The following is a 25,653-nucleotide window of genomic DNA, read 5'->3' as shown; positions in this document are numbered from 1 at the left end:
GTATTTCCTAGTCTCGTAAGTATCTCCGTGTATAATGCGGTTTCTAAATTTCTTCAGCCTGGTCAACGCAGAGAGGATTTTGTTGTATATTGCAATTGGTCGTGTTGTGCAGAACGATGTTAACATTCGATCGATGTACTGTTCGTGAATTCGGTTTCGGTGCATGTTCGAAGCCATGTAAATGTAGATTGGCACCAGCAGGTTTATCTCGTGGATATTTTTGTAGAGACTCCCAGTAATTTGAGTTCTCAAAAATAAAAAAAACATTAGCCGTCGCACTTGAGCTATTATACACGTGTATTCCTGGCTATCTTCCCTCTATATAATAGCAATATGGAAGCGATTTGGCATAGGAGGAAGAACGCGAGAGCTCGAGAGGCCTCGAGAAGGATTGGTCCAGTCGTAGCTTAGATACTTTCGCGATTTAACTACAATCTTATGTGCGTATCCGATTATTATTTTTATTATGATATATATTCGTTGTTTTTGGCCGACGATACCCTCATTATGTCAAAAAATCCAAACGGCCGCAGGTATCGATAGGGCAATGGCTTATCTTATTAAATCAATAATAAACGGGCACGTGCACTCCCTACTGTGGGCTAAGGCGATGTTTAGGTGCCGATATTTTCTCTGTAAATAAGCCGTAAAAAATACTGCTGAGAGTCCATCGGGTCTTATCACGGGTCCGTCGGGCTTTACACTGGTCCGTCGTTTATTAAAAACCAACTAACCGGATTTTCCACTCTTAACCATCTTCCCGCTATAATCTTGGGACGCTAGCAAAGACATTTTGCATGATTAATTACAGTCAAATGCCGGTAGATATCCATTTAGAAGAATATTATTATGGGAAACATACGCCGTAATCTATAGACTTTTTTGTGGGGTAGATCCTTTTAAGCTTAGCACTTGATAGATATTGGCGGGAGAATCTCAGTAGTTTGTGTGCGAGTTGAGGGCATGGAGGGAGACTGCCCAGAAGCGAGTCCTTGCGCTCCCCAATGAATTGCGGGAATACGAATATCCCAAATGGAATTGAAGTACCTTACCGGCATACCTCCTATATCGATGCTGGGCCCAATCGGAGCGCTCTTGAAAAACTGGTATAGATGTAAACAGGGCTTCAATAAAATTGTATTGTGCTGCCCGTAGTGCGAACCTTAGCTTTCACGGGTCTCGTATTGTAGACGCGGTCCACACTTCAAGCTTTCACTATGTGCTGGAATGCTTCCCAAACTGAGAGAGGGAGAAAATAAATCGATCACCCCAAGTCTAGCCCCATCTGTCCAAACTTTACCGGGCCCTGCGGACGTGCCCATAGCAGTCCACTGTTCCAAGGAAAACAGCCATGGGCGCGGGCTGGGGCATATTCTGCTAGTATCCAATAAATATTTTGAATTTTCCCGTTTGCCCTTACGAGTTATCTCGTAAACTAGAATTAATTGCTGCTGCGTGCCCCAGATTAATATTAATCTAGTCTACAAGGCTGCTGATAGAAAGAAACAACCCGGGCCCTCTCTGTCAACGTGCTAGGCCTGCAGCTGCGCGCATGCGGAGATTGTGGTATTTTCTCACCTGTAACGAGTTTTAGTAGGGCCTAGGGTAAATGCGGCGAATGAATCTAGTTCTATAAACCTTTGCTTGTATTGAAGCCACCACCATGCATATTGTTGGGTGTGACAATTATATGCGGGTGCTCAGGGGCGCAAATTGGATTTGAAGAATTCCCCGCGTAGTATAGTAGAATCACTTGCACCAAATATAGTTGGAGATTTGTCCAGTGCGATTTCTATCGACCACACAGCCGAATATGTTTTGCTTCCACATGTCGATACTGACAGCTGCTTGAGAGTTATTCACGAAAGCGGAGTATAACTGGACTTATCAACTAAATGGAGGACTTTCAAAGATTATGATTGAACCGATGGAGAAACTCCTTGGGATATCAGCTTGCCAGGGTGTGCTAGCACTATAATCATTGGAAGTCGGATGACCCAAGTGAAATGTTTCCGCTTGCAGAGCCAAGGGGGGAGGGCCATGTAGGTCTCTGTGTGATTAAGGGACTTGTATTTCGGCAGCTGGTTAGCTATGCCTCTAGCTCTGGGCGTGCCTGGTCTCATAAATCAGACAACAGTGTGCCGCGTATTGCTGAAATAGAGTAGTCTCGTATTGCATACTAGAAATGGAGCAGAGTGATACATATGATGTTAACTGGCTCTTAACCTGGGCGCAGCTTACGCGACTGCAGCCATGGTGGGCCTATATTTTCCACTTACTTCACACAGAAAGTGGACAACCCCTCATCATGAAATTAGTTGTGATTTATATCCATAATTTGATCATATCATCGTGGCATTATCGCAGGTATAGTGAACTAGGATCGAAAACTAGGATGATACTGTGTCCTCGGGTGTTGGCTAGTGATTTGTTGGATTTTTGGATTGACCAATGCTGCAACTCCGTTGACAAAAGCTAGAAAGGTTAAGACTGCGGCAGTTCCTTTTCTTTTCCAGTCCGTAGGTATACGTACCAATGCCACAATGTTATTGATACTTGTTTCATCTGAAAAAAAGCCAGAGCTAGACATCGTTGAGCTCTGCGCCGTGTAACCTTTGGGATTGGAAGGTAAAGGTGGTTACGTACGCCTTGCGCTTGGCATTTGAGGTTGCTGACATGGATCAAGTATGCGTATGGAGATAAAATGCAGTGATGCTGATTGGACTAAATTTCAATATGCATTGAATTAAATGTCTATCTGTCGGAAAACCCGACTATCGAAATGCAGCGCGCAGCACTATCGCAATCCTTCGGCCTTCATGTATACTTCGTATTCTCCAGAGTGACTCGAAAACGCCTGCGTAGCTGGTCGCACAACAGCGAGGAGGCTACGTATTCATTGCATAGAAACTCGCAAGATAGAGCTACTTTTGATGTCCAATGTGAATAGGTGCAAATACTCTCGTCACATGGCGTCTACAATGAAACGATTGCTGCTTACTGCGCCCCTCGGCGATCGTAGTCGGCCGACGCTAAGATTATCGCCAAGGGAGAGGTTCCTTGCAATGGAATATTCGCTTCGTCGGAAGTGGATCCACAAGGGGAGAAAAAATTGCTTACCTACTTCATGCGACGGCCTTGTTAAGCAATATAAATCGCTATAGACCCTTGGCGCCAAGTATTTGAATACGAGGAACTGATTAGTTTCTCCATTCATGGCAGAGATTGCACAGAGCAATGTTACATTGTTGATACAACCTAAATATGGGACTGTTTGCAACGATTTCCTGGCGTCTTTTGGACGCGTCACCCCCGGAATTTATGACTAACGATTGATAGCGACTAAAGGAGCTGGTGGTTTGATTCTTTTTCGATTCGAGGGAGATAATTTGCTATGTTGCAAGTTGCAGGTGCCGAATTTAACTGAAACGGTTTTTTCTTGACGAGGCCGGGGTACTCGTAAAATACATAAATAGTTAGACACAGCAGCTACCAGCCCTAATGGGGTTCCATATAAGAGCCTCTTATTCCGTGGCATATAGGCAGGCGCGTATTGTTTTTTGTTAATTATATAAAAACAGCGATTCCTTCACACGATCGCGAGCAGCCGAGTCTGAATCTTAAAGGGGCTATGTGAGGAACACTAAAACCGGCACTGAACAATCGATTGGCTATATTAGAACCGAATTATATAGCCCAATTAACCAGTTTTAAGTGTCCATTAAGAACGGGACGTAAAGAGAGGGTCAAAAGCGCATGCTTTCTATGTGAGTATTTACAAGTAGCCCCATGCATACTTTGCATTCGATTCCCATGCTATGTGAGCGTGGCACAGCCGCACCACGGTTGCATCTCAGACCATTCACTGCGGAGGCTCAGATATTTAATTCCTCCTCGGCTGTGCGCTAACTTGGCCGTTTCTTTTATAGTCTTCGACCCCGCGCGGCTCTTTGTGTTTTCTTATACTTACCTTCTTCTTCTTGGATTCTCAGATTTATTTTCCCTCCTTTCCTTCAATTATTCTTCTGTGATTTTTTTTGTCGTCGCGAGCCGGGCAGTCCTCGCCTAAAGTCTCAACATCCCGTCGAGCCAATCTGACAGGATCCTTACCAATTTGGAATCAACACATAATTTTCTCATTTTACAACAGCTCCCCTAAAACGACAACGACGTTGCAACTCTCCCTGTATGTTCGAGATCTAGAGAATCTTCTTCACAATCAATCAGGATGGAGGAGAAATCCGGTGCCCATCAAGGGCCAGAAGGCGTCTTCGGTATATATACCCGCCAAGTTATTGCCCTCTGTCATAAGAATCTCAAGCTTTTCCTTCGACGGCCATTGGTTATGATCATCAGAGTCCTACTCGTTCCCATCGCCATTACTCTCTTAGTATCGGAATTCAAGCACATCGGAACTTCAGTTGGTGGATTTGGAAATGATGATAGTGGTATATCTGATCTTAGACCCATCAAGACGATAGCTCAAGCCCTCGAGGGCCACGAGGATACCAAATTTGTGTTTGCACGCAATGGATTCGGCAGCCGGGTCGACCCAGTAATTGATAAATTTGCCCAGCGAAACCCAGTAGCGAACGTCATTAAAGTCGACAATGCAACCGATATCATCAAGGAATGTAGGGTGACACTTGCTGGAGCCAGCGATTGCTTCACGGCTGTCATTTTTCACAAAGTTAATGACACATTCTTCGATTACATCTTGAGCGTCAATCCTTCCGACTTTAGCGGTGATTCGGATTGGAGATCTCACAAGTCCACAATGCAAGACCGAGTTTGGCCCATTCAATTTGCACTCGACGCAGCTATTGCAGAATTCCCAGAGACTACCATTGTTAACGAACAAAGCTACAAAGAGGATTTGTCCAGTTATTACAAGTATTATGATGACTTGTACTCCGGCGGGGATGACAACGATGGTGATACCACATCTACCGGAGAGAAAGCAGAGGCAAATACTAACGGATATTACTACTTTGTTACCTACTTCCTTGCGCCTTTCTTTTTCATGATTTTCATCGAGATGGTTTTCCACGTCTGCGGGTTCCTGACTCGTGAAAGAGAAAGCGGCGTTACTGAACTTCTCACCACCCAAGGCTGCAGGCAAACTCCTCAGATTGCTTCTTACTTTTCTTCCTTCTGGTTACTATATCTCCCCACATGGATTATCACCGGTATCATATTAGGGGTGGTTTTATTCACGACTACAAACACCGGATACCTGGTTCTGTTCCAAGTTCTAGCAGGCACAGCAACCCTCTGTATGTGTGTCTTCCTCTCGACGCTATTTACCAAAGGACACTTCTCCAGCCCAGTCTCTGCCATTATTACACTTGCGCTAGCAATGATCATATTCAACTACCTTTTCAAGGAAAAACCCAGTCAAACAGAAATGAGCGCCCTATCAGCTGTGTTCCCACCATTTGCATACGCGTCTCTCATTGCAGACATCGCCCGTCTCGAGTCCGTAACCAGGCCGTTCGACATAACTAGATCCGCCGCGGATATCAAGATTCTAACGCTGTTCCGCTCGTTTTCGCCATACCTCTACATTATCTATTTTCTCATCCAGATCCCACTCTATCTCGGTCTCGCTGTTGCCTCTCACTTCACGATCTGGCATGTTCCATATATCGTTACAAAAGTGGCACCCGAGAGTGGTCTAGCAATGAAGACAACCGGTTTGAGCAAGACGTTTAAAAAGTCGAAGGGGAGAGCCGTCAACGAGCTCAGCGTTGAAGTACGCAGGGGACAAGTCGTATCGCTGCTGGGGCCTAACGGAGCGGGAAAAACCACGGCGCTGAAGTGTATTGGCGGAGTCGTGAAAGCTGATAAAGGGAGTCAAATCGAACTCGGCTGCGAAAGGACTCAATTAGGATACTGCCCACAGCACAACGTCATTTGGCCACAGCTTACCGTCCGCGAACATATTCAAATCTGGTTGGGAATCAAAGGCAGAAGGATGTCAAAAGACGAACAGGAGGCTACTATCGAATCAATGATTCGTGAGTGCGATCTTCTCGAGAAGCGAGACGCCCAGGCAGGCACACTCAGCGGTGGTCAAAAACGAAAACTTCAATTGGCTATTGCTTTTATTGGTGGCTCTCAAATAATCTGCATCGATGAAGCTAGTAGTGGTGTCGACCCCCTTTCACGACAGAATATTTGGCAGATTATCCAACAGGGGGTCGCACATCGGACTATTCTTTTGACGACTCATTTCCTCGACGAGGCTGATATCCTATCTGACTATATTATCATCATGTCCAAGGGCAAACTTGTGGTTGAAGGCTCCAGTACCGCACTTAAGGCGGCTCATGGTGACGGATACTCTATCTACGCTGATCATACCATGACCAACAAGCTCGCCCACACCAAGACATCAGAAGAGGCTTCCCAGAAACTCGAAGAATGGGCTAGAGAAGACGAAGCAGCTGTCGGTAAATATGAAGTCGCATTCCCTACCCTCGAGCAAGTCTTCTTAAAGGTCGCCGCCGGCGACGCGCTCGACGAGGAAAGCGAGAACGCCGAGGAAAGCGGCGAAGAAGCCACGACTGCTGCCACCGCCGCCCGTGAGAACCCAGCTCAAAATCTTGACCAAGGCCGTCCAATCAGCAAATTTCGCCAGATCTGGGTTCTATTCAAGAAACGCTATAGTGTTATCCCACATAACTGGCTGGCTATCGTTGTAACCCTTGCTATTCCAATCGCTGTCGCCGCGGCTGTCATGAAAGGCACTGGAACAGTCGATGACTATGGCCTTCAAAACTGTGCTGCTAATATTGAGAAATTCGCCAACCGCACGAATGCACTTCGGACAAGTGCTGCTCTCTCGGCTTCTGCATCTGCCCGTTTAGCTACTGCCACTGTCCGCAGCACCGCAACCACCACCCAAAGTTTATACTCCTACCGCACCTATGGCCCAGCCGACTACCAACCTTTCTACGACCCCATCGATGAATCTAGCTACCCAACATTGTACGAACAGGACAAATTAGTCCTCGGTCCAGAAAGCGTTTTTAGGCCGAGAACAGAAGGATACAAAATCGTTGAGGAACTCTTCCCGGTAGTCTACGCATACGACAATGTAGATAATGCAAAAAAACCAATATCCGACAATATCATCTACGTCAACAATGTCGATAACTACACTAAAACTCTCCCCGGGGCACTGGCAATGGTTGATTATAGCTACAGCACCAAATACGTCGGTATATGGTTCCCCAACGGCGAAACTCCAAGAATTGCCATGATTGGCCAGGACTCCTCCTATAGCGCATTTTATGCAGTTGATATTCTTGCTACGGTTGATAACATGCTTAGCGATGCCAACAATGGACCAGATATTCGTACCAGCGTCCGGACCCTACGCCGGATTGAATCATCCTACGATTTCCTCGCTGTTCCATTCGCTCTATTTATTACCATGGCAGTAATTGCCGGGTTCACAGCTGCGATTATATATCCAACTTACGAAAGAGTTCAAAAGACTAGGTCATTACAATATAGCAATGGCGTCAGCCCGCTAAGTTTATGGTCTGCATACTTCCTCTTTGAATTACAACTTATCCTTATCGTCGCAATCATAATGTACGCCCTTTTGTCCGTCGGTGAATATACCAAACTCTTCTTTGGACTTGGTTATATCTTTGGCGCTATACTACTAACCGGGGTAGCAACCGTTTTGGGATGTTATATCCTATCTCTATACTTCTCCGCTAAAATGGCATATTTTATGGCTATCGTCATCCACCTCGTCCTCCTACTCCTCTACTTTGTTGGAGTGGTATTGGCGGCAACATACGCCCCGCCCCTTCATAGATATGAGGTTCAAAACCAACTTGCCGCTGGACTAGGCCTCAGCTCTCCAGCTGCAAATCTAGCTAGGGCGTTAATGATAGGCACAAATGCCTACTCTCTACTTTGTGGAAAGTATGGTGAAATCCCGAGACCTTCAAGCGCATTCGCATTCAACCTTTACGGCGGCGTTTACTTTAACCTAATTCTTCAAATCGTCTTTCTTTTTGCGCTGTTAATGGCAATCGAATACTCCCTCTTCTCGAGAATTTATTACCGCTTCCGTCGTCCGACTATCCAAAAATCAAGAGATAGTATGGAACTTGAACTCGCTTCTCCCGCCGGAGTAACAACTAGAAAGTCTGCAACAGAAACAGTCAGCCCAGACGACAAACCTCTTCTCGAATGCTTCTCCCTTCACAAATCCTTCAAGGGAACCGAAGCCGTTCACGACGTTACCCTTTCTGTCTCCTCAAACGAAACAATGGCTCTATTAGGTCCCAACGGTGCTGGAAAATCTACAACGATCAACATGATTCGAGGACAATTCAAACCAGACAGCGGCGATATCTTCGTCCGTGATAAATCTGTACTATCCCAACTCGTTGAAGCCCGTGCTGAAACCGGTGTTTGTCCACAAGAAGACGCTGTCGACGATCTAACCGTCTTTTCGACTCTGAAATTCTATGCTGAAATCCGTGGTGTCCCAGACCCTAGCAGAAACGCACAGTTGGTCATGGAGGCTCTCGGGATTCAAGATTTTAAGAGTAAACGGGTTAGTAAACTTAGCGGTGGTACGAAGCGGAAGTTATCAGTTGCTATTGCGTTGCTTGGTAACCCGCCTGTGCTGTTGTTGGACGAACCTAGTACTGGACTTGACGCCGTCTCGAAACGAACGCTATGGAAGACTTTGAGGGCACTGGGAAAGGATAGGGCTACACTATTAACGACACATAGTATGGAAGAAGTTGAAGCGTTGGCTACGTCTGTCTCTATCATCGCGGTTAAATTATTGGCTTCTGGTACTACATCGGGTCTAAGAGATCAATACGGTGGATTCTGGCATGTTCGAGCTGTGGTTAAGCCCGAAACATCGGGAGAAGCGGAGAAAGGAGTGAAATCAGCCTTCGGATCCAGCTTGGAGGAATTGGTAGTACATGGCGGTAACGCACAGATTAGGTTTGGAGTTAAGAAGACTGGTAGTGCTGAAGGGTGGAATTTTATGAAGGTTATGAGGGAGATGGAAGCTATGAAGAAGGATGGAAGGATCGTGGAGTACAGCTTGAACGGAACTACACTTCAAGAAGTCTTCCTGAATGTTTGTTCCCAGGAAAAGTCGACGAACTGATGGGAGTATAGGAGGGTAATGGTATTTGGGTAGTATATTTATTTAATCGACTTGGATTTTTGTGTGCGTCAAGGCGTTAACGAAGGGTCTTGTTTCCAAAAAGCTCGACACGGCTTGGTAGCATAGTAACACTGTCTCTTTTTATGTAGCGGTGGACTTAGGCTTTTTTTATATATAATATCGAAAGTTACGTTCAATTGTTTAGCATGCATACAATCATTAGCGGATTTGTAGAAACGCCATGATTAACGGCGGAATATGACACCCAGTGAAATGCTCATCCATTACTAGTCTCGTATTGTAGACGCGGTCCACACTTTGACCCTTTGACCATTGCTAAGACTGATCATGGACCCTTTAAAAAGTTGGTTGAAGTATGGTAGGGCGGTACAGGGGAACAATGAACGAATTGATAACCATAGACACTATTTCCACAAACACAATAACAGAGATACCTGCTTGAAGACAACGCTACATACATGAAGTAAACAAGGCGGGGACCACTAATACAAACAAAACCGAATGAAAGAGAAGAACATAAAACCATATAATCATAAAACCACAAAATCGTAACATCGTCATCCTCGTGATTCGTAGAAATCCATAACATCGATCCATAGGCAGACCTAAGAGTCGTTACCAACTAGGCTCGTCGCCCGCGAGCACGACGATAATGCCAACGTCGGTAATGATACCCTCGGCCGCTAAACATAGGCCCATAGTTATTGGGAGATTTTGTAGGGGTAGTAAAGGTGGGAGTAGCATTAATCAAATCAACTGTGTTCGTGAAATCGGTAGGTGTTGGTCGTTCGCCGGTAAAGAAGTGGGTAACTGTAACAATATGGGTGACCGTGACTGTTTTTGTGCGTCTGTGTGGGATACGGGGATGCATTGTTGATGGCTTGGGAGCGCCGGTGACATAGACTGTTTGGACGACCTGCTTGGTGACAGTGCGAGTCAAGACCCGGGTGTGATGGGTTTCGGATTCCGGGGGGAGGAAGGATGTAATCCAGTAGGTGGAGGTCGTTGTCGTGGGGACATCGACTGTTAGTGTTTGTGTGACGAAACGGGTAGTCTCCGTTGAGGTAGGCCAAGGGATGGTGGCGAAACCATCTGGGAGTGTTGGGACCTTCTGTGGAGCTTTGATTGGATGCTTGGCTTTATCACTGCCGTCATTGAAAACAGCCGGTCCTGGAACTGGGCCATAGTCCGAGTAGTTATTGCGCTCAGGATACCAGATGTTGTAACGGAGACCAGGCATATTCATGTTTGCGTAGTCGCCGCTCGGGATTGGAACGGTGACTGGCTTAATGAACGGTGCCTCAGAGTTTTTCATTGTTACCTGAGCACAACTAGATGGCAAGGGTTGTTGTTAGTTGTGATACAGGTGATTTTGAGTACAGCAAAGATAATTTTGAACTTATAAGGACACTTACCCAACATACCACTGAGGCTCCCAATGCGGTTCCGCGGCGTTATTCAAAGTAATGGTCTCGGCACGAATGAGGTAATCCCCATTCTCCAGGTGCTTAGGAATAATACCGGTAAAGAATCCACCATTGAGCCTCATCTTCGAGGTGCAAAAGACGCCATCTTCATCAACCCCGTCCTCCCAAATTTTGAACCAATTGGGCTTACGGGGGTCCTCAGCGATGGCCGTGACCGAGTCAGAGACTTTGCGCATGTAGATTGCGCAGGGACCTTTGTGAGAGACATCAGTTACCCCTTCGGGGCCAGAGACGGAGGCACTCCAATTGGTGTGCCATTCAAACGTAATTTTTGATCCGGCTATTTTTCGAACAGTCAGCAGGATTTCGAGGGTGTTTAGGAAGTGGGAAATAATACGTACGCTGAACGGACGCCTTGTCCGTACCCTTAATACCTTGTCCGTTGCCGACGGGGAAGCCACAAGCAAGATGCCTGTTGTTAGGGTTCGAAATCGGGTTTAACGTCCCCGGCTGACGAATGACGTTGTCCTGGCGGACATTGTCCACCAAGAAGTGAGTGATTACATGGTGGGCCATGGAGACCGACACCAAAACAGCCGCGAGCAGAAATTTGATGATATTCATCTTGCCGGTAAGTTTAGAGTACTTTATATATATATATATATATCGATGTTGGTGATAAGGAAGCAATTGGTAAGCTGAATGTAGTAGAAAATAGAAGAGTTTGATGAAGGAAGGGGGGAAGGAAGAAAGAGTGGAGAGGGGATGGTTTCGTGGGGAATGAAATATACCTTGAGGTTGTTTATTCGATCGTAGAAAGCTAATGACGCGTTCTTTATTGATGAATAGAGAAGGAGTGATGTGAAAGGGGAAGGGAGGAAGCATGACCGTCGACGCTGAGAGGAAGAAGCCTTTGTGAATGGGTTTTTAGAAATGTGTTGTAATCTCGACACTAATGTGTTGTTTGAAGTTCCAATACGTGTTATTTCCGTATTAGGAATAATTGTTGCTGATCTTGCAGTGCAAACTTTCCTGATAAAGTAATCTTCAAACAATCCAACTCAATTTTCCAACATCACCATACAACGCAACGCAGTTTTGTGTTATTTTTGTAGACAGGTGGGGCAACACACCTTTTTTGGTGGCTGACCCGGCGTCTGGCTTCGAGACTAGCTAGGTGATTGTTTACGAGATGATACCATGTGAAGGTTTTCTAGGCTCTTACTCGACTTAGGCGTACACAAGCATCAATTAAATACCAATTCCGCTTAAGTGCTTCTATCTAGAATCTAACATCTGTTAATTTACTGTCGTCGAGACTACTACTTTGGGGTGGAAAGTATATCCATACTGGTATACTGAAGGCTTAGAAAGGCCCTTGCTCGAATAATAAGATATTGGGAAAGCTGATATCTAATGTGCTTCGCTATTACATGGTTTCAACTGCAAACTGATTTCCTTAACGCTATTTTACAGGTGAACGTTCTCTAGAAACAAAAATTATTTCATCTCTTCATCTTCCCCGAGACCACCCCATTCTTCGCCTTCTTCTTCTTCCTCCTCTTCGTCCACTTCACTACCGCTGCCGCTATCACTACCGCTATCGTCGTCCTCGACTTCTTCTTCATCGTTCTCATCTTTCACAATACCAGCTGCACTGTCTTCAACTTCTGCGGTTGTTAGACAGGTTATTCGCCTGTTGGTATCATACTCTCCAGCCATGACCGCGAACCCTTCCGCCTTGACATCGATAACGGCTTCTGTTTCAGCTTCTTTCTCCCCAGTTTTTTGCTTTTTAGTCGCTCCGATTTGTATTTGAGCAAAGTCAAGAGAGTAGACGCGGATAATCCCCTCACTGTTTGCTGTTGTTAGGAAGTATTTCGACTTTTGAGCTGTGGAAGGGTGAGGGAGGATGTCGAAGTCCTTTATTCTTGTCTTATCAGGAGTCGTAGGTGTGATAGATGCGAGGAGAACTGGTTTGATATCTTCTGACTTTTCTCCGTCTTCCTTCACCTTCACCTTCTCCTCATCCTCCTCTTCCACGGCTGGTTTACCCTTGTCTGACCTGGGTATCAGGTAAATCACGACCCTTCCATCTTCTGTTGCCAGAACACATAATTCTTGTTCTTCACGCCCTTCTCCAAGCGATACCTCCAAAAATTTAACCTGATGGACCTTCGAAACTGGAGTGGTGGTAAAGCTCCCGTGGACGACACTGTCAACGCCGAAGAGCACGACTCCTCTTTCAAACATGACTGCATATCCCTCCTTTCCACCGGGTCTCCAAACGACTTTGAGTCCTTCACCACTAACGCCGGTCACCAGCCTTGGTATCGACTTTGGGAACACCAAGGTACCAGCTTTTCTCCCCGTCATTAAATTCCACATCCTAACCATCTTCTCATGGCGGCTTACGCTCAAAGCGAGTTTTCCAGACGGGTGAACAGCAATAGAGTTTACTCCTCCGCCGGTTAATATCTGACCTGGTTTTGGTTTTGGAGTAGGGCAGTGAAGACTACTAAGAAGAGACCAATCTCGAGTTTTGAAGATGTGGATGTATCCAGCTTCATCGGTGGATATTAAGGTGGATTTTGACGGGAAAACGAGAGAAGTTGTTGGAGATGCTGAGGGAGGGGCGAGAGTACCCAGGTTTGTACGGGTGTGTAAGTGGTAGAGGTTTATTTTGGTATCTGGAGAAGACGTTGCGAGGATTCTCTTGCTTGTACCACCGTTGCCGTCCGAAGGAGGAGAGACAGCAAGGCAACGGATGGACGAGGCGTGAGCTGTGAAGAGGAACAACGGAGTGAAAGAGGCTGTTTCTGTGGAATCATTGACAACAGTGCCGGTGCCGGTGCCAATAGTAACAGAGGGCGGAACAGTTACTCGGAGGCCGTGAAGTACCCGGTCGTAGCTGCCAGCAATGATCTGGAAGGATGTTGTAGTTGCGGGTTTAAGCGACAGCTTGGACAGGTTGTCGGCGACCGCAACGGGAGCATCTCTCTTTCGTTTCTGGCCCATTGTTGGATCTTCCTATTGTATTTTCTACTAACAGCGGTATCTCCTGGGTACTCAAGGGTATATTGCGGTTGTCGGCAGAAGTTGTTGCTGTAACCCGGGGATGTTGGAGTAGCTGATAAGTAGCTTGGAGCTGCGACAGAAGAATTTAAATTTTTTATTTCTAATTTTTAATTTCTAATTTAAATTTTTTTTTTGTTGTCTTGGAGAATGAGATATATTGGCGTCTGGAAAGGGCAATAGAAGCGAGACCGCCATATTGCCAAGCCTTTAAAGGAATAATAACAAAGCTAACTACTAGCTGTTATAGACTGTTAAACAGGTCAATAGCCTGATTGGGAGTCAACTAAGTCTTGGCATACTAAGCTCTCTAAACCGTCCTCAGATTTCTTCTCATCGCAGCTTTCCGCAACACTTTTCAATCTTTCCTTCTTTCACTTCACTTCACTTATTCTCGTCATCAACACCTTCGACCATTCAACCATCTCGAATCCGATACTTTCGACCGATCAAGGACCAACCATCACCATCATCATTTCCATAACGGATTCCGACAGCCTTAAAGAGGTCGCCGTTAAGCCGGCTGCACTTCTTCATATTTGCTCGACTCTGTTCTCGTTCTCGGATCGTTCCTCTACTTCGACGCATTAATCAAATACCCAACAACCGAATTTTCAACAAAATATACATTTTTTATTTTTTATTTTATTTTTTACTTAGGGGAAATTTTTATTTTAGTTTTTTTGTTTGATGGTTTGATGGAAGTTGGAATACGCCTATTGGGACTCTGGAGTGACGACCATACCCTTCCACCGAAAGATGGCGTCGACAGAGACATTGATTCGTCTCACAAAGAAACGCGAAGCATTGGAGTTCGTTCAATCCATTCCAATCCGATTTCCCATTGGTTGGTAGTTTTGCCGTGTCGGTCGGACGGACAGAGAGACTGAAAGCGAAGCTGGTTGGAGGTGTTATGTCATCGTGCTTTGCAGAAATATATCTGCAGACATGCGTATTCATACACATCTCAATCACCAAAAATGGCCATCATCTCTCTCAGAGAAATCCACTGATGACAAAATTTGCCAATAGAAAACCTTGATTGATACTCAAGTCGACTAATCTGCTGTTTCTTCCCGTTATTTTTACTGGATGTTTTTATAGTAACCTCGTATCCAATCGAAAACGAAAACTACAAGAGCTGTACCGAGTCGTCAATCATGTCCAAGTCTCGTGCGCTACACCTCGACGCCCCGGAGGTTCCTCAAGTAAACTTTCAAGCTACGATGAGGAGGGCGAGGGGAAGTTCCTGGAAAGCACGGATATCAACTTGTCAGTACTATCGCCGTTCACCTACGACTCGAAGAGTGGAATTACTGATGTCGACTACATAAATAGAGGGAAAGCCTTTAACGCAAACGAGATGCTACCGAAATCCATATTGGTTGTACCCGATATTATAAGAGAAGCTTTAAAACCTATTGCTTCGTCTACTGCGCAGAATGGAGATCCTGTCGCTGTCCAAGTCGCCCCTTCCAAGACAGACAAGCAGCCACTGTCAAAGGATTTGAGTAGTACCGATATAAGACAATCCGATAATCTGGCTATTCCACGCTCCAACGGCGCGACTTCAAGGGCCACCACTCCCAAACTATCCAATGATGCCGATGAATCCGGTGTGAAGACTCCAGTTCGAAGATCTGTTAAGCAAAACGAGGAGGAACCCCCACCATTTTCTACACCTACTTCGGTATCAGTTACGGAAAATGTCTGGTCAAAGGAACTTTCGGGCCATTCTTCAAGCTTTACAGAAAAGTGTATATCCATGGACATTGTTCCTGTTTCTCAGATTCCGGATGAATCTATTGAGGTAGTCGGCCCTCGAGCGTCATCTGCTCAAGCCCCCATTTCACAGCCCCGCGCAAAGTCGCCTACCCCGCCACCACTGGAACGAGCCACATCACAGAAATCAGAGCAACCTAATCTCGCGATATTTACACAGGCTACACGATCTCCGCAAGACCACATACCAAGACCGTTTCCGACCCCAACAACTGCTACCGAGACCGAACACTCTATTTTGCCCCCGACTTCTGCCCCGAGAAAATCAATAACTCCGCCCAGCCCTGCCGAATCTGTTTCTGCCCCGGATGTGATTCCAGACGAACTACCCCACGAACCCTCCAGTGACGCGATATTTGATGATGCCACAAGCCAGGTTGGAGCGGAAGAGATGTCTGAGGTTGACCCGGATTCCGCCAAAGAAATGGATGTGTCCGACCAAATTGTGCTCGCAGCTGAGTCATCGGTAGAGAAGCCTTCGTCGGATGAGGTTATGGGTGAAGTTGAGAAACAGTTGCAAGTTGAAACGGCTCTTTCGAAGCAGCAGGATGAGGTTCCATTAGTCAAGCAGAAGGTCGAAAATTCACAAATCGAACCGAGCTCGAGGCCCCTAGCAACAGAGATTCAAATTCAGGGTAATGACCTATCAGATGACGCTGAGATGGTGGATGTCCCGGAAGAAGTGCATGCTGCTCTCAGGCAACCCGCAAAACTAGAGTTAGCTTCAGAAGAACCCTCGACAACTGACTCGCCAACTATCGAACCAAAGACTTCATCCGTTGAGGGCCCTATTCCTGGCGCGGAAATGGTTTCTGAGGGAATAAAAATGGCTGTTAACGAACAGGACAACGAAGCTAAGCATAAGCTGCAGGATTCACCCCAATCCCCTGTTCTGCCAATCAAGCGGGAAGAAAAGACGCCATTTGAGTCCCTTGAGCCCTCTTCAGCTACTTCCATGGGATTTGGTACCTCCGCAATATCCGGTTTCCCCCAAACCCCTCAAAACCTTCCACACGACCACGATACGATTGACAACTCTGCCATTGCAGAGACTCCTATGTCCGTGGATGAGGCCGGGACTCACTTCAACTCGCCAAAGGCTACTCAACCGCTTACTACTGCTGCTCTCGAATCTATTAACACCACGGTCTCCACACCAGCGACAAGAGCCTCCTCTTCCCGTCGTGAAAAGCGTCCGTCGGTCAGCGGCGGCCTGCAACTCGCTAAAATAGTCTTTCATGGACGCAGCACGGCCGCTACCTCGAACTCTAGGACCGAAACCTCAAATGAACTGTCGCCTTCAGCTGCTCCGCTCCCACCAAGGGTCGGGACACGCTCTGGCAGTATCAGCACCCCCGCACGTATGAACTCGCGGTCACTAGAAGCGCAAAGGATATCATCTCTGGCCGAGCTTAGAGAGCAACATCAAGCACAGATTCGACAACAGGTGGCGAACAGCCGTAAAAGAGACGACAAATCTCGACTCGATGTATTTGACTACCTCACCGCTGTTACTGCTTCCGAGCCTCTGCAGAATTCCCTAGCCACAAGCCACAAAACACTATCTACAGCGGCATTTCAACTTCTAAGGCGTGAAAAGCAGGCCATACAGGCTCTGACTGAAATACAGGACCTACAGAAGGCCGGGAAATGGAGCCTTACACAACCCGCGAGGGCTATAGAGCCACCAAAACAGATGGTACATCAAGACTACCTACTTATGGAAGTGAAATGGATGTCGAAGGACTTCAAAGAAGATCGCAAATGGAACCTTGTCAAATCAAAGAAGCTGGCAGATGCATGTGTCGCTTGGCATGTTGCTACACCCGAACAAAGAAAGGCAATGTGCATTCGTACAACCAGGGATACGGTGCCATCAAGAAACCGTCACGTAACGCAGGTTCCAACGCCTGATTTAATGCCCAGCGATGAGCACTCTGACGACGATGACGCAATGAGAGATGATGACGACGGAGATGACCACATGCGGGACGACTTTGTGCATAGATTACATGAAGTTGAAAATCCTGGGAACTTGTTCGCTCTAGGAACCGATGATATTATCTTTGAGATTCTACATAATTCGATGACGGATCGAATGTTGGGCGAATTACCCATCTTCGAAGCGCCAAAGGTCGCGGATGTGAAGGGCCAACCCATCTTCTTCGATGGGTGGAAAAACAATGAGCCGCTTGGACCTGGCGCTGGGCTTAAGAGAACTCTTTGGGAGGCGCCAGTTGAAGAAGGGCCACCAAACAAGAAGAGCCGATTCTCTTACGATCCAGAGTACAAACTTTTAGACTCGGATGATGAAGACGATGACAATAAAGAACCTGTTCGGCGGACATCGGGAAGCGCCAAGGGAGTTACTAGGAGCGGTAGCCCTGTTCTACAACCACAGAATAGTTGTGTGGCTTTGTTTAACCCAGACTTCCAGCCAGTGCTCCAGAGACTGCACAATGCTCACCCATTCCGACCCCCTCAGGAGATGCCACCCGCGACGTTTTTTGAGTACAGATCGCCTAGCCAGTGGACCGCGGAGGAGGATAAGGAACTAGTCGCTGCTGTTCGGAAATACAATCACAACTGGTGGTTAGTTTCACAGGTCATGCAACCCAAGAGCTTTTTGCAATCTGGGGCCGATCGTAGAAGTCTATGGGAATGCTTTGAACGCTGGTTCATGCTTGATCCGCAGAACCAGGAGCTTATTAAAGGTCCCTTCTTCAAGCCTGTTCAACAGAGGTTGGATCTCGCTGCTAGAGCGCCTACGCACGCTAATGCGGCTGCTCAACAAGCTGCCGCTGCCGCCGCCGTGGCTTCTACACCCGGAGGTTCTAATACCGCTGTCACAACCCCTGGCCAGCCACCAAAAAGACGAACAAGCCAACCGATGCGTGTAGAACGTAAGAGAAACACTAGGACGCTTAACATGATCGAGCAGATGCGGAAACTCGCGAAGAAACGCGAAGTACAGGCTAGTAAACAAGCTCAATCAGCCAATATCGCTATCAAAAAACAACAAGAACAATCAGCACAGCAAGCAACAGCACCGAAGTCAGAACAATATACACCAGCGCAAGTTAGCAGGATGAAGCACGAACGGGAGGTATTGCATCGACAACAGGCGCAGATGGCGCAGATGGCGCAAATCCAGAGGGTAGGGTTACCAATCCGAATTTGTGTGCCCCTCAACCATGTCTAATACTCACTTTCTCTATAGCGACAAGCCCAGGCCGCGGCCGCATCTCAACAACAACAACCCTCCCAATCAGGGACAACGGCTACGACAACGGCTTCGGCTTCGGCTTCGGCTTCGGCTACAGCTACGGCTACGGCTACGGCTACGGCTACGGCTTCGGCTTCAACGACTGCCGCTGCTACTCCCGGAGCAACAACTGCGACAACAGCTACCACGAATGGACAAACTACGAACAACGTCCCAGTCCAGTCAAGGAGCAGTCTCCAAGTTTCTGGGATGCAAGTTTCTGGGATGCAAGTCAACCCTGCTGCTGGAGTACCAACTACAGCACAACAATCCCTTCTTGCTGCTCAACAACAACGTACCCTTATGACAGCCGCGAGTAACACAGCGGCTATCCAGGCAGCTACTCATCAAGTCAACCAACATCTTCGCGCTCAAGGCCACACCGTTTCGAGGGATGGGCAGAACTCACCAACCAGCCTTACGCCGGAACAGTATAGAATGCTGATTCAAGCTAGAATGCAGGCTAACGCTGTCAAGCTCCAACAAGCTAATCTGTCCCAGGTGCAAGCGCAAGCACAGGCTGCCGCTCATGGTGGTAATTCCCAAGTCACGTCCGCTACCGCTAGTCACATTCATGCAATGCAACAGGCTGTTGCCGCTGCAAGAGCTCACAATAACACTACTCAAAATGGCCAGACATCTGGTGCTTCGGCTACAGCCAACACTCCAGCTGGGAACAGTGTTATTAGCGCTCAACAAGCAATGCTAAGGATTAAACAGCACTTCCCCACCATTGGTGATGAATACGTGCAACGTATGATCCTACAGCACCAGGCCCAAGCAAAATCCTTGGGACGGGAGCTGACGTACACTCATATCAGCAACCTAATCGCAAATCTCGCTCAACAGTACCAGGGGGCTACTGCTCAAGCTCAAGCAGCACAGCAAGCTGCCCATGCTCAACAACAAGTCCAACAAGCCCAACAGCAACAGCAGCAGCACACCGCTGCAAATGCCGCTACCGCCAGTGCACATCATCAAGCGGGGCATAGTCAATCACCACCTCACCATGCAGTTGTAGGCGTCAGCCATGTTGGTGCTGGGGGTATCCACCATCCACACCCCCCTATTAGCCGAGCTGGTGGTAGTGCTAGTACACAACAAATGTTGAATCAGCTTATGATGTCGCAGACTAGAGCTCCTAGCTCAAGCCCCATGATGGGGAATGCCACCCCAGTTATGAATAATGCCGGAATCGCAAGTAGAGGAAGCAGCGCTACGCCTATGCAAAGGGGTGGAAGCTATCACACTCCAACACCTGGGCCGAATGGTGCGACCAGCGCTGGGATGCAACAAGGGAGCCCAAGGGTTGGGCAAAGCCAGATGGGAGGTGGTAGCGGGTAATTATGTGGGATTGACGGAGTCGAGGGCTTTCTTTCGCGACTAGCATCTGAATATTACGGGCTTTTCCTTTTTGTTTTCGTTTTTCTTTTGTTGTATGGAGGGTCTACTTGCCCTTGCTAGTAACAGTAACGAGGATCTAGTTGAGATTTTACCTCAAGCCGGACCTGGTCCTCAAGCCTACAAATCTCGGCTATGCTACGATTATGGGTCCTTCTTGTATTCTTATAGCTATTTTTTTCTCAGTTTCTGCTCTCCCTCTTCTTTATCGCTACCAACGCTTCTTACTTACTTGCTCCCTCTCTGTTTCCTTCGGTACGGGGTTAAATGCTTTACGGCTTTTTTTCTTCTTTCTTTTACTTCGGAATGGGCGGTGTTCTGGCTTTCTATCCTCCTTCCTTCTTCTTCGATTCATGCTGTGTTACTATTATATCATTATCTCTTTTATTGGCTGAAACGTTTTCGAAAACGACTAAATATGAGGCGTTGCGCTTCCATCTTTGTTTTATCAAATTCAATATCAAAGGTCGATATCGTAGGCTGATCTTTAGAGTGCACGTGGTTAGGCATTAATTTAAGTATGCGATGATTCAGGCGCCTCGTATGCCCGTTCATTGCTTCCACACTTATATAGAGCGAATACAATATGCTATCTGCTAAAATAATCGCCTATTTTTTCACTTAATCTATAGATCTTCATCCATTTTCTCCTCCTTTGTCTCTCCCTCGTCTTCATCATCCTCCTCAAGAGCCTTCTTAGCCTCTTTACTAGCCTCCTCCAACAATTCCTTCGGTACGTCTTCATGCACCCAGCCGTTCCAAACCATACCCTTACCACCTGTTGCGGCAGCAGTGGCAGATTTACTGTCTTTAGTAACCCAAGTCATTTCTATTTCAAATTCCTTGTCTTTGTTGTCATCATGTGCTACGTAGATTATTCTGGCAGCTTCTTTGACTCCCTGGAGCAGAGTCAGTTCTGTAGGATTTAGCTTTTCGATTTCAGATTTTGCGGCTTGTCGGCCTTTCCCAGTTGCTGCGCCGAAGTAGCCCTGTATATATGCCAAACAATATGTTTAGCGAACCATACTGGTTTTCGAAAGAAAATCTATATCTGGTGGCGGGGACGGGAAGAAGAACATACCCAGTACATTCCACTAGGTTCGATCATATACAACGCCGGGCCATCGTCATCAGCACCACCGAGAATAGCAGTGATGCCGAATGGTCGTACGGAGGAGTATAGAGTATATGCTTGGGCATAACTACCCATACGATCTGCGAGAGAAGCGACGGGGACAGAGTCTTTGAAATTCCTACGCCATGAGATGGCTTCTTCGCGGGCTCTGTTGGTGAAGTGTTTTCCGTCTGGGACGAGACCTGATGTTGCCTTTTTGTTTGATATTACCAGTCAGTATTTCCTCTTTTCGTAAGAGAAATACTAAGAGTTTCTAGAGGGGACATACAATTCCGATGTGACGGTCAATGGTGGAGATACGCTTGTTGCTACCTGGAACTAGGAGTTTGGAGGTTATAAGCTTTTCGCAGGCGAGGATTATGCCATCTTTGCAACGGAGACCGATGGTTGTTGGACCGTTTTCGACGGCCTTTTGGGCGTATTCGACCTATACATCACCCCCCATAAACCAATAGTCGTTAACATCGGATTCCTAGAGTCTTCAATTTGATTTTGAGGTATGGCATAGACATGGTGGAGAAGTATGGTGGGGCGGGGAGGGAGATAAAAACGGACTTGGAAGTTACGGCCATCCGGTGAGAAGACGGAGTTGGAGAGATCGTAGCCGGTACCTATTGATGTCTAGACGTATATTCATCAGTCATTTTTTCTATTCAGGACTCAAAAAGATGATAAAGGACGTGACGTACCATGGCGGGCTACGTGAATCGGCGGGCGGCTTATGATTGGAGGGGGTTAATCGAGGGGCTGCGATGGTTTCGAGACGTGTAGGATATAAACACCTCTGAGTATATCCGTCGGAAGGGTATTATGAAGTCGGAAAGGCGGTTCGTGGATGGGGAAAGGTAGATGGCGATGGTGGTGGATGGGTCTCTTGGTGGGATTGCGTGGACAAGCTTGAAGGTGAGGTTGGTTGGAGCTTGAAGCTTGAAAGGCTGCAAAAGCAAATACGCGTGTGCGTGGGTATTGACAACGCATTTCGGAGCGTGGTATTTTGAACGCTGTTCTTTGGATTGGAACTCGGAAATTAATAGATTACGATAGAATCGATATCGCGATGCAGTTTATATTGCATGGGAAGTACTTAAATACAGTCAGTATTATATTATATTGATATATTATATTGATATACTATATAACAGTAAGCTAGGTTCTATTGTGCATAGGCTCTAATGAGGCACTTCGAGATCGAGTTTATATATCGATATATCTCATGAACAAAAGATGCAGATTAAATTATGTCGATTGTCTCCGTCGTAGCGCACAGAAATACTGAGTCTAATGAGACCAAGAACCCGAAAACCCTACCATGAGATCATCGCGCATATCTATGTGACTATGATTATATATCGATTTTATAATAATAATATATCAAACCCCAAAACAGCACTTTGAGCTATGTATGTATATAACCCAGTATCTTTGGTATGGCGGGCGCCGGGCCAAAACGAAAAAAATAGGTTATATACTCAAATCGATTTTATACACTCAAATCGGTACCAGCCATAGCTATATACACTCAAATTTATACCAGCCACATAATACTCGGCCTTACCACCTATAATAAATCCAACTTAAAAAATTTTTAAAACATCTATCTTCCAATTCGCCTAACTGTTTACCTGTTTAACTGCCTACTTGCCTACCTGTTTACCTGCTTGCCTGCCTACCTACCTATCTACCTACCTATTTACTTGTTTATTAGCCTATTTACTAACCTATTTACTGGCCTGTTTACTGGCCTATTTAGTAGCTTAGCTAGTTATTTTAGCAGCTATTCTAGTAGTTATTCCAGTAGCTATTCTAATAGTTATTCTAGCAGTTATTCCAGTAGTTATTCCAGTAGTTATTCTGGTAGTTATTTTAGTAACTATTCCGGTAACTATTCCAGTAGTTATTTTAATAATTGTTTTAGTAATTATTCCAATAACTATCCAAGTAATTGTTTTAGTACTTATCAATTAATTAATAAATTGCTTGTTAGTGAACTTTTTGTAAATAAACCCCACCTACCCAATATACATGGTAAAAATATATAAGTTTTAAAATTCTCTAAATTAGATTTACTATAAGTGGTAAAACTAAATATTATGTAGTTAGTATAAATTTGAGTGTATATAACTGTGGCTGGTGCCGATTTAAGTGTATACAATCGATTTGAGTATATAACCTATTTTTTCGTTTTGGCACGCTATATTTGGCTAAAGGGGATACAATCTTCGACGTATAGCTAGGAGATCTATTTGCCCGAGACTATTGAACAAATATTATTTTTAGGAACAGCGTGAACGCTGGGGCGATAAGACCTTAGTTGTTGCCTATCCTATAGGGGTTGGTATTCATACATAGGTAACTGGGGCTAGTCGGACTCAGGAGCTTTATAACTCGGCGCTACATATAGCTCAGGCTAGTGACCAATGTTGTAGTAGTAAGCCCATGGTATTTATTTCAAAGCCCGCTCACACATATATGTATGCATGTAAATGTGTACAACATTGTGAGGAAGTCGCCCATAAATACGGATTTAATCCTCGAATATTCTAGTAAAAGAGATAGGAAAGAAGTGAAAGACTAATTATAAGAACCTCGATCAAGGAAAAAATGCTGTGGGAGTACTAGTCTCGGTCCCTTAGTTGAAGCTACTTAGCAGGGGCAGGGATTCCGAGAGTCGGTTTAGTCGTAGTGTCTTATTTGAAGCTGTTAATTAGCCGTAATATCAATATCAATCTAGACCGAAATCTCGTCGCAACTTTCTAAAGAACTAGTATACAGCGGCATTGCCTAAACTATTAATATCAACATGATCTAATGGGGGTTATCTATCCGCGTAGAATCAAGTAAGGGCACTAACAATGCCTCAGTGCTAGCCCACCACCCGGTACCCCTAACAGAACGATAGGTTGTCAGGCCTCGAGTGCTAACAGGGTACTGAGCTAAGTCGGTTGTCTTTTACACATTTTGGGTTTTTGAAGAGCGTGGGATATATATTGATATTTGCTACCGGCTCGCCATTCTCACGAGGCCCTGTGCAGGTCTAAATCTATGGAATTAAACTTTTTGATGAACTTTCATAGATAGAATCTCAACCCGAAGTATTAGATTATATTATATTACATATAATAGTATATCTTATAGACACATAGACTACCTCTTATTAAAACAAACTTAACTATCTGCGGAGACTTTATCCGCAAGTTTGATCTAGATATAGGTTCGATTTCGTCAAGGCTAGCCGCGAAGGCGCGGGATGGTCACCGGGCCGACGTCATGGATCCATGGATCCAGCTAAAGTTTTGATCGCCTTGTTTTATTTGGTGAATACATAGGCGCAGTAGGGGGTCTTATGCCTGCAATGATCTCGTACGCATCAAAGACCCCAGGTCGTTTAGGAATTGTCAACGATCGCAGCCCAACAACACCCATATGATTAAAAAAAACACGCCTCGAGAACGGAACCGTTTCGCAATAGATTTCAAGCCCACTATCCTTGGCTTGACGGCATCCCCAATTTGCTAGTTCTGGCCCGATCCCAGAATCCTGATATTCCTTATCGACGCAGGTGAATTCAGCAACTATAGCCGGCAAATTAAGTGTTAGCAATCACGAGCTATAGATTATTTATTATGCACAACTTTAAATTCAAAAGGGCCTTTAACTTCACGGATATATCTCGAGTAATGTATGCACGGGCCATGCATCTCGGAAAAACTTACACCAATGGGGCCGGTTGCCCATTATGTCCCTTCTAAATTTTGCGATACCGCCCCAAAGCGCGTCTGCCACCTTCTCGTCCCAGCCCGGTGTGAAATCAGGGAACGGGACGTCAATTGACCCGTCGGGTTGTGGGGGTTGCCACCGAGTGAAAGCAACGACTTTCCTATCCTTTGATAAGTCTTCTGCAACCCATGTAACGAACACACTGGGACCCGCTTTAATGCCTAACGTCCAGAGCTCGTTCAGCCACTTTCGAGTAGCGTCATTTTCTGGGGTCAGGAACTTCCAGAAGTCGTGGGTTGCGTTGAACGAATCGAACCAAATTTGGGTGAGGGCCTCGACATCCGCGTAAGTAGCTCGCCTGGCTTCGAAGCCTGGGGGGAGGATAGGACGGCTATTCGGATCCATCTGGACAAATTGGGAAAGCTGGCTAGAAAATCGAGGTATACCCACGAAACTCGATTTATAAAAGGGGTTTGACTTGGAATATACAATTTAGAAATTATCGAGGCCAGCCAGCGTATTTATAGTTTTAATGCCCGTATATTACTTTATATCATTATAGCTATGGCTAGCTATTCAATTTCTTGCCTCGAGTTTGTGTAAAATTATTAAGAGAGTTGTGCGTCCCCCAGACTAAAAAATATTATCGCCTAGGCTACGTCGTTAACGT

The 25,653-nt window shown here is 46.0% G+C and overlaps 6 protein-coding genes across 6 annotated transcripts; 2 read left to right on the top strand and 4 right to left on the bottom strand.

Moving 5' to 3' along the window:
- Positions 1–4,228: 4,228 nt before the first annotated feature.
- AOL_s00054g967 (uncharacterized protein) lies at positions 4,229–9,160 on the top strand (the record flags this gene model as incomplete). Its single annotated transcript, XM_011122283.1, has 1 exon — positions 4,229–9,160. The coding sequence occupies one exon, from the start codon at positions 4,229–4,231 to the stop codon at positions 9,158–9,160; it is 4,932 nt and encodes a 1,643-aa protein (XP_011120585.1).
- A 643-nt stretch (positions 9,161–9,803) lies between these two features.
- On the bottom strand, positions 9,804–11,232 carry AOL_s00054g966 (uncharacterized protein; the record flags this gene model as incomplete). Its single annotated transcript, XM_011122282.1, has 3 exons — positions 9,804–10,512; positions 10,597–10,948; positions 11,010–11,232. 3 exons carry the CDS (start codon positions 11,230–11,232, stop codon positions 9,804–9,806), a joined length of 1,284 nt encoding a protein of 427 aa, XP_011120584.1.
- An 876-nt stretch (positions 11,233–12,108) lies between these two features.
- On the bottom strand, positions 12,109–13,626 carry AOL_s00054g965 (uncharacterized protein; the record flags this gene model as incomplete). Its single annotated transcript, XM_011122281.1, has 1 exon — positions 12,109–13,626. One exon carries the CDS (start codon positions 13,624–13,626, stop codon positions 12,109–12,111), a length of 1,518 nt encoding a protein of 505 aa, XP_011120583.1.
- Positions 13,627–14,442: 816 nt separating this feature from the next.
- On the top strand, positions 14,443–20,074 carry AOL_s00054g964 (uncharacterized protein; the record flags this gene model as incomplete). Its single annotated transcript, XM_011122280.1, has 3 exons — positions 14,443–14,495; positions 14,788–18,622; positions 18,686–20,074. The coding sequence occupies 3 exons, from the start codon at positions 14,443–14,445 to the stop codon at positions 20,072–20,074; spliced, it is 5,277 nt and encodes a 1,758-aa protein (XP_011120582.1).
- A 683-nt stretch (positions 20,075–20,757) lies between these two features.
- Positions 20,758–21,958, bottom strand: AOL_s00054g963 (uncharacterized protein; the record flags this gene model as incomplete). Its single annotated transcript, XM_011122279.1, has 5 exons — positions 20,758–21,120; positions 21,213–21,458; positions 21,535–21,693; positions 21,822–21,887; positions 21,956–21,958. 5 exons carry the CDS (start codon positions 21,956–21,958, stop codon positions 20,758–20,760), a joined length of 837 nt encoding a protein of 278 aa, XP_011120581.1.
- Positions 21,959–24,551: 2,593 nt separating this feature from the next.
- Positions 24,552–25,388, bottom strand: AOL_s00054g962 (uncharacterized protein; the record flags this gene model as incomplete). Its single annotated transcript, XM_011122278.1, has 2 exons — positions 24,552–24,838; positions 24,980–25,388. The coding sequence occupies 2 exons, from the start codon at positions 25,386–25,388 to the stop codon at positions 24,552–24,554; spliced, it is 696 nt and encodes a 231-aa protein (XP_011120580.1).
- Between the last annotated feature and the right edge of the window lie 265 nt (positions 25,389–25,653).

The sequence above is a fragment of the Orbilia oligospora genome, assembly GCF_000225545.1.
Source record: "Orbilia oligospora ATCC 24927 unplaced genomic scaffold scaffold00054, whole genome shotgun sequence".
Lineage (NCBI taxonomy): Eukaryota > Fungi > Ascomycota > Orbiliomycetes > Orbiliales > Orbiliaceae > Orbilia > Orbilia oligospora.
Note: the sequence above shows the minus strand (reverse complement) of the source record. Positions and strands in the feature narration are given on the sequence as shown.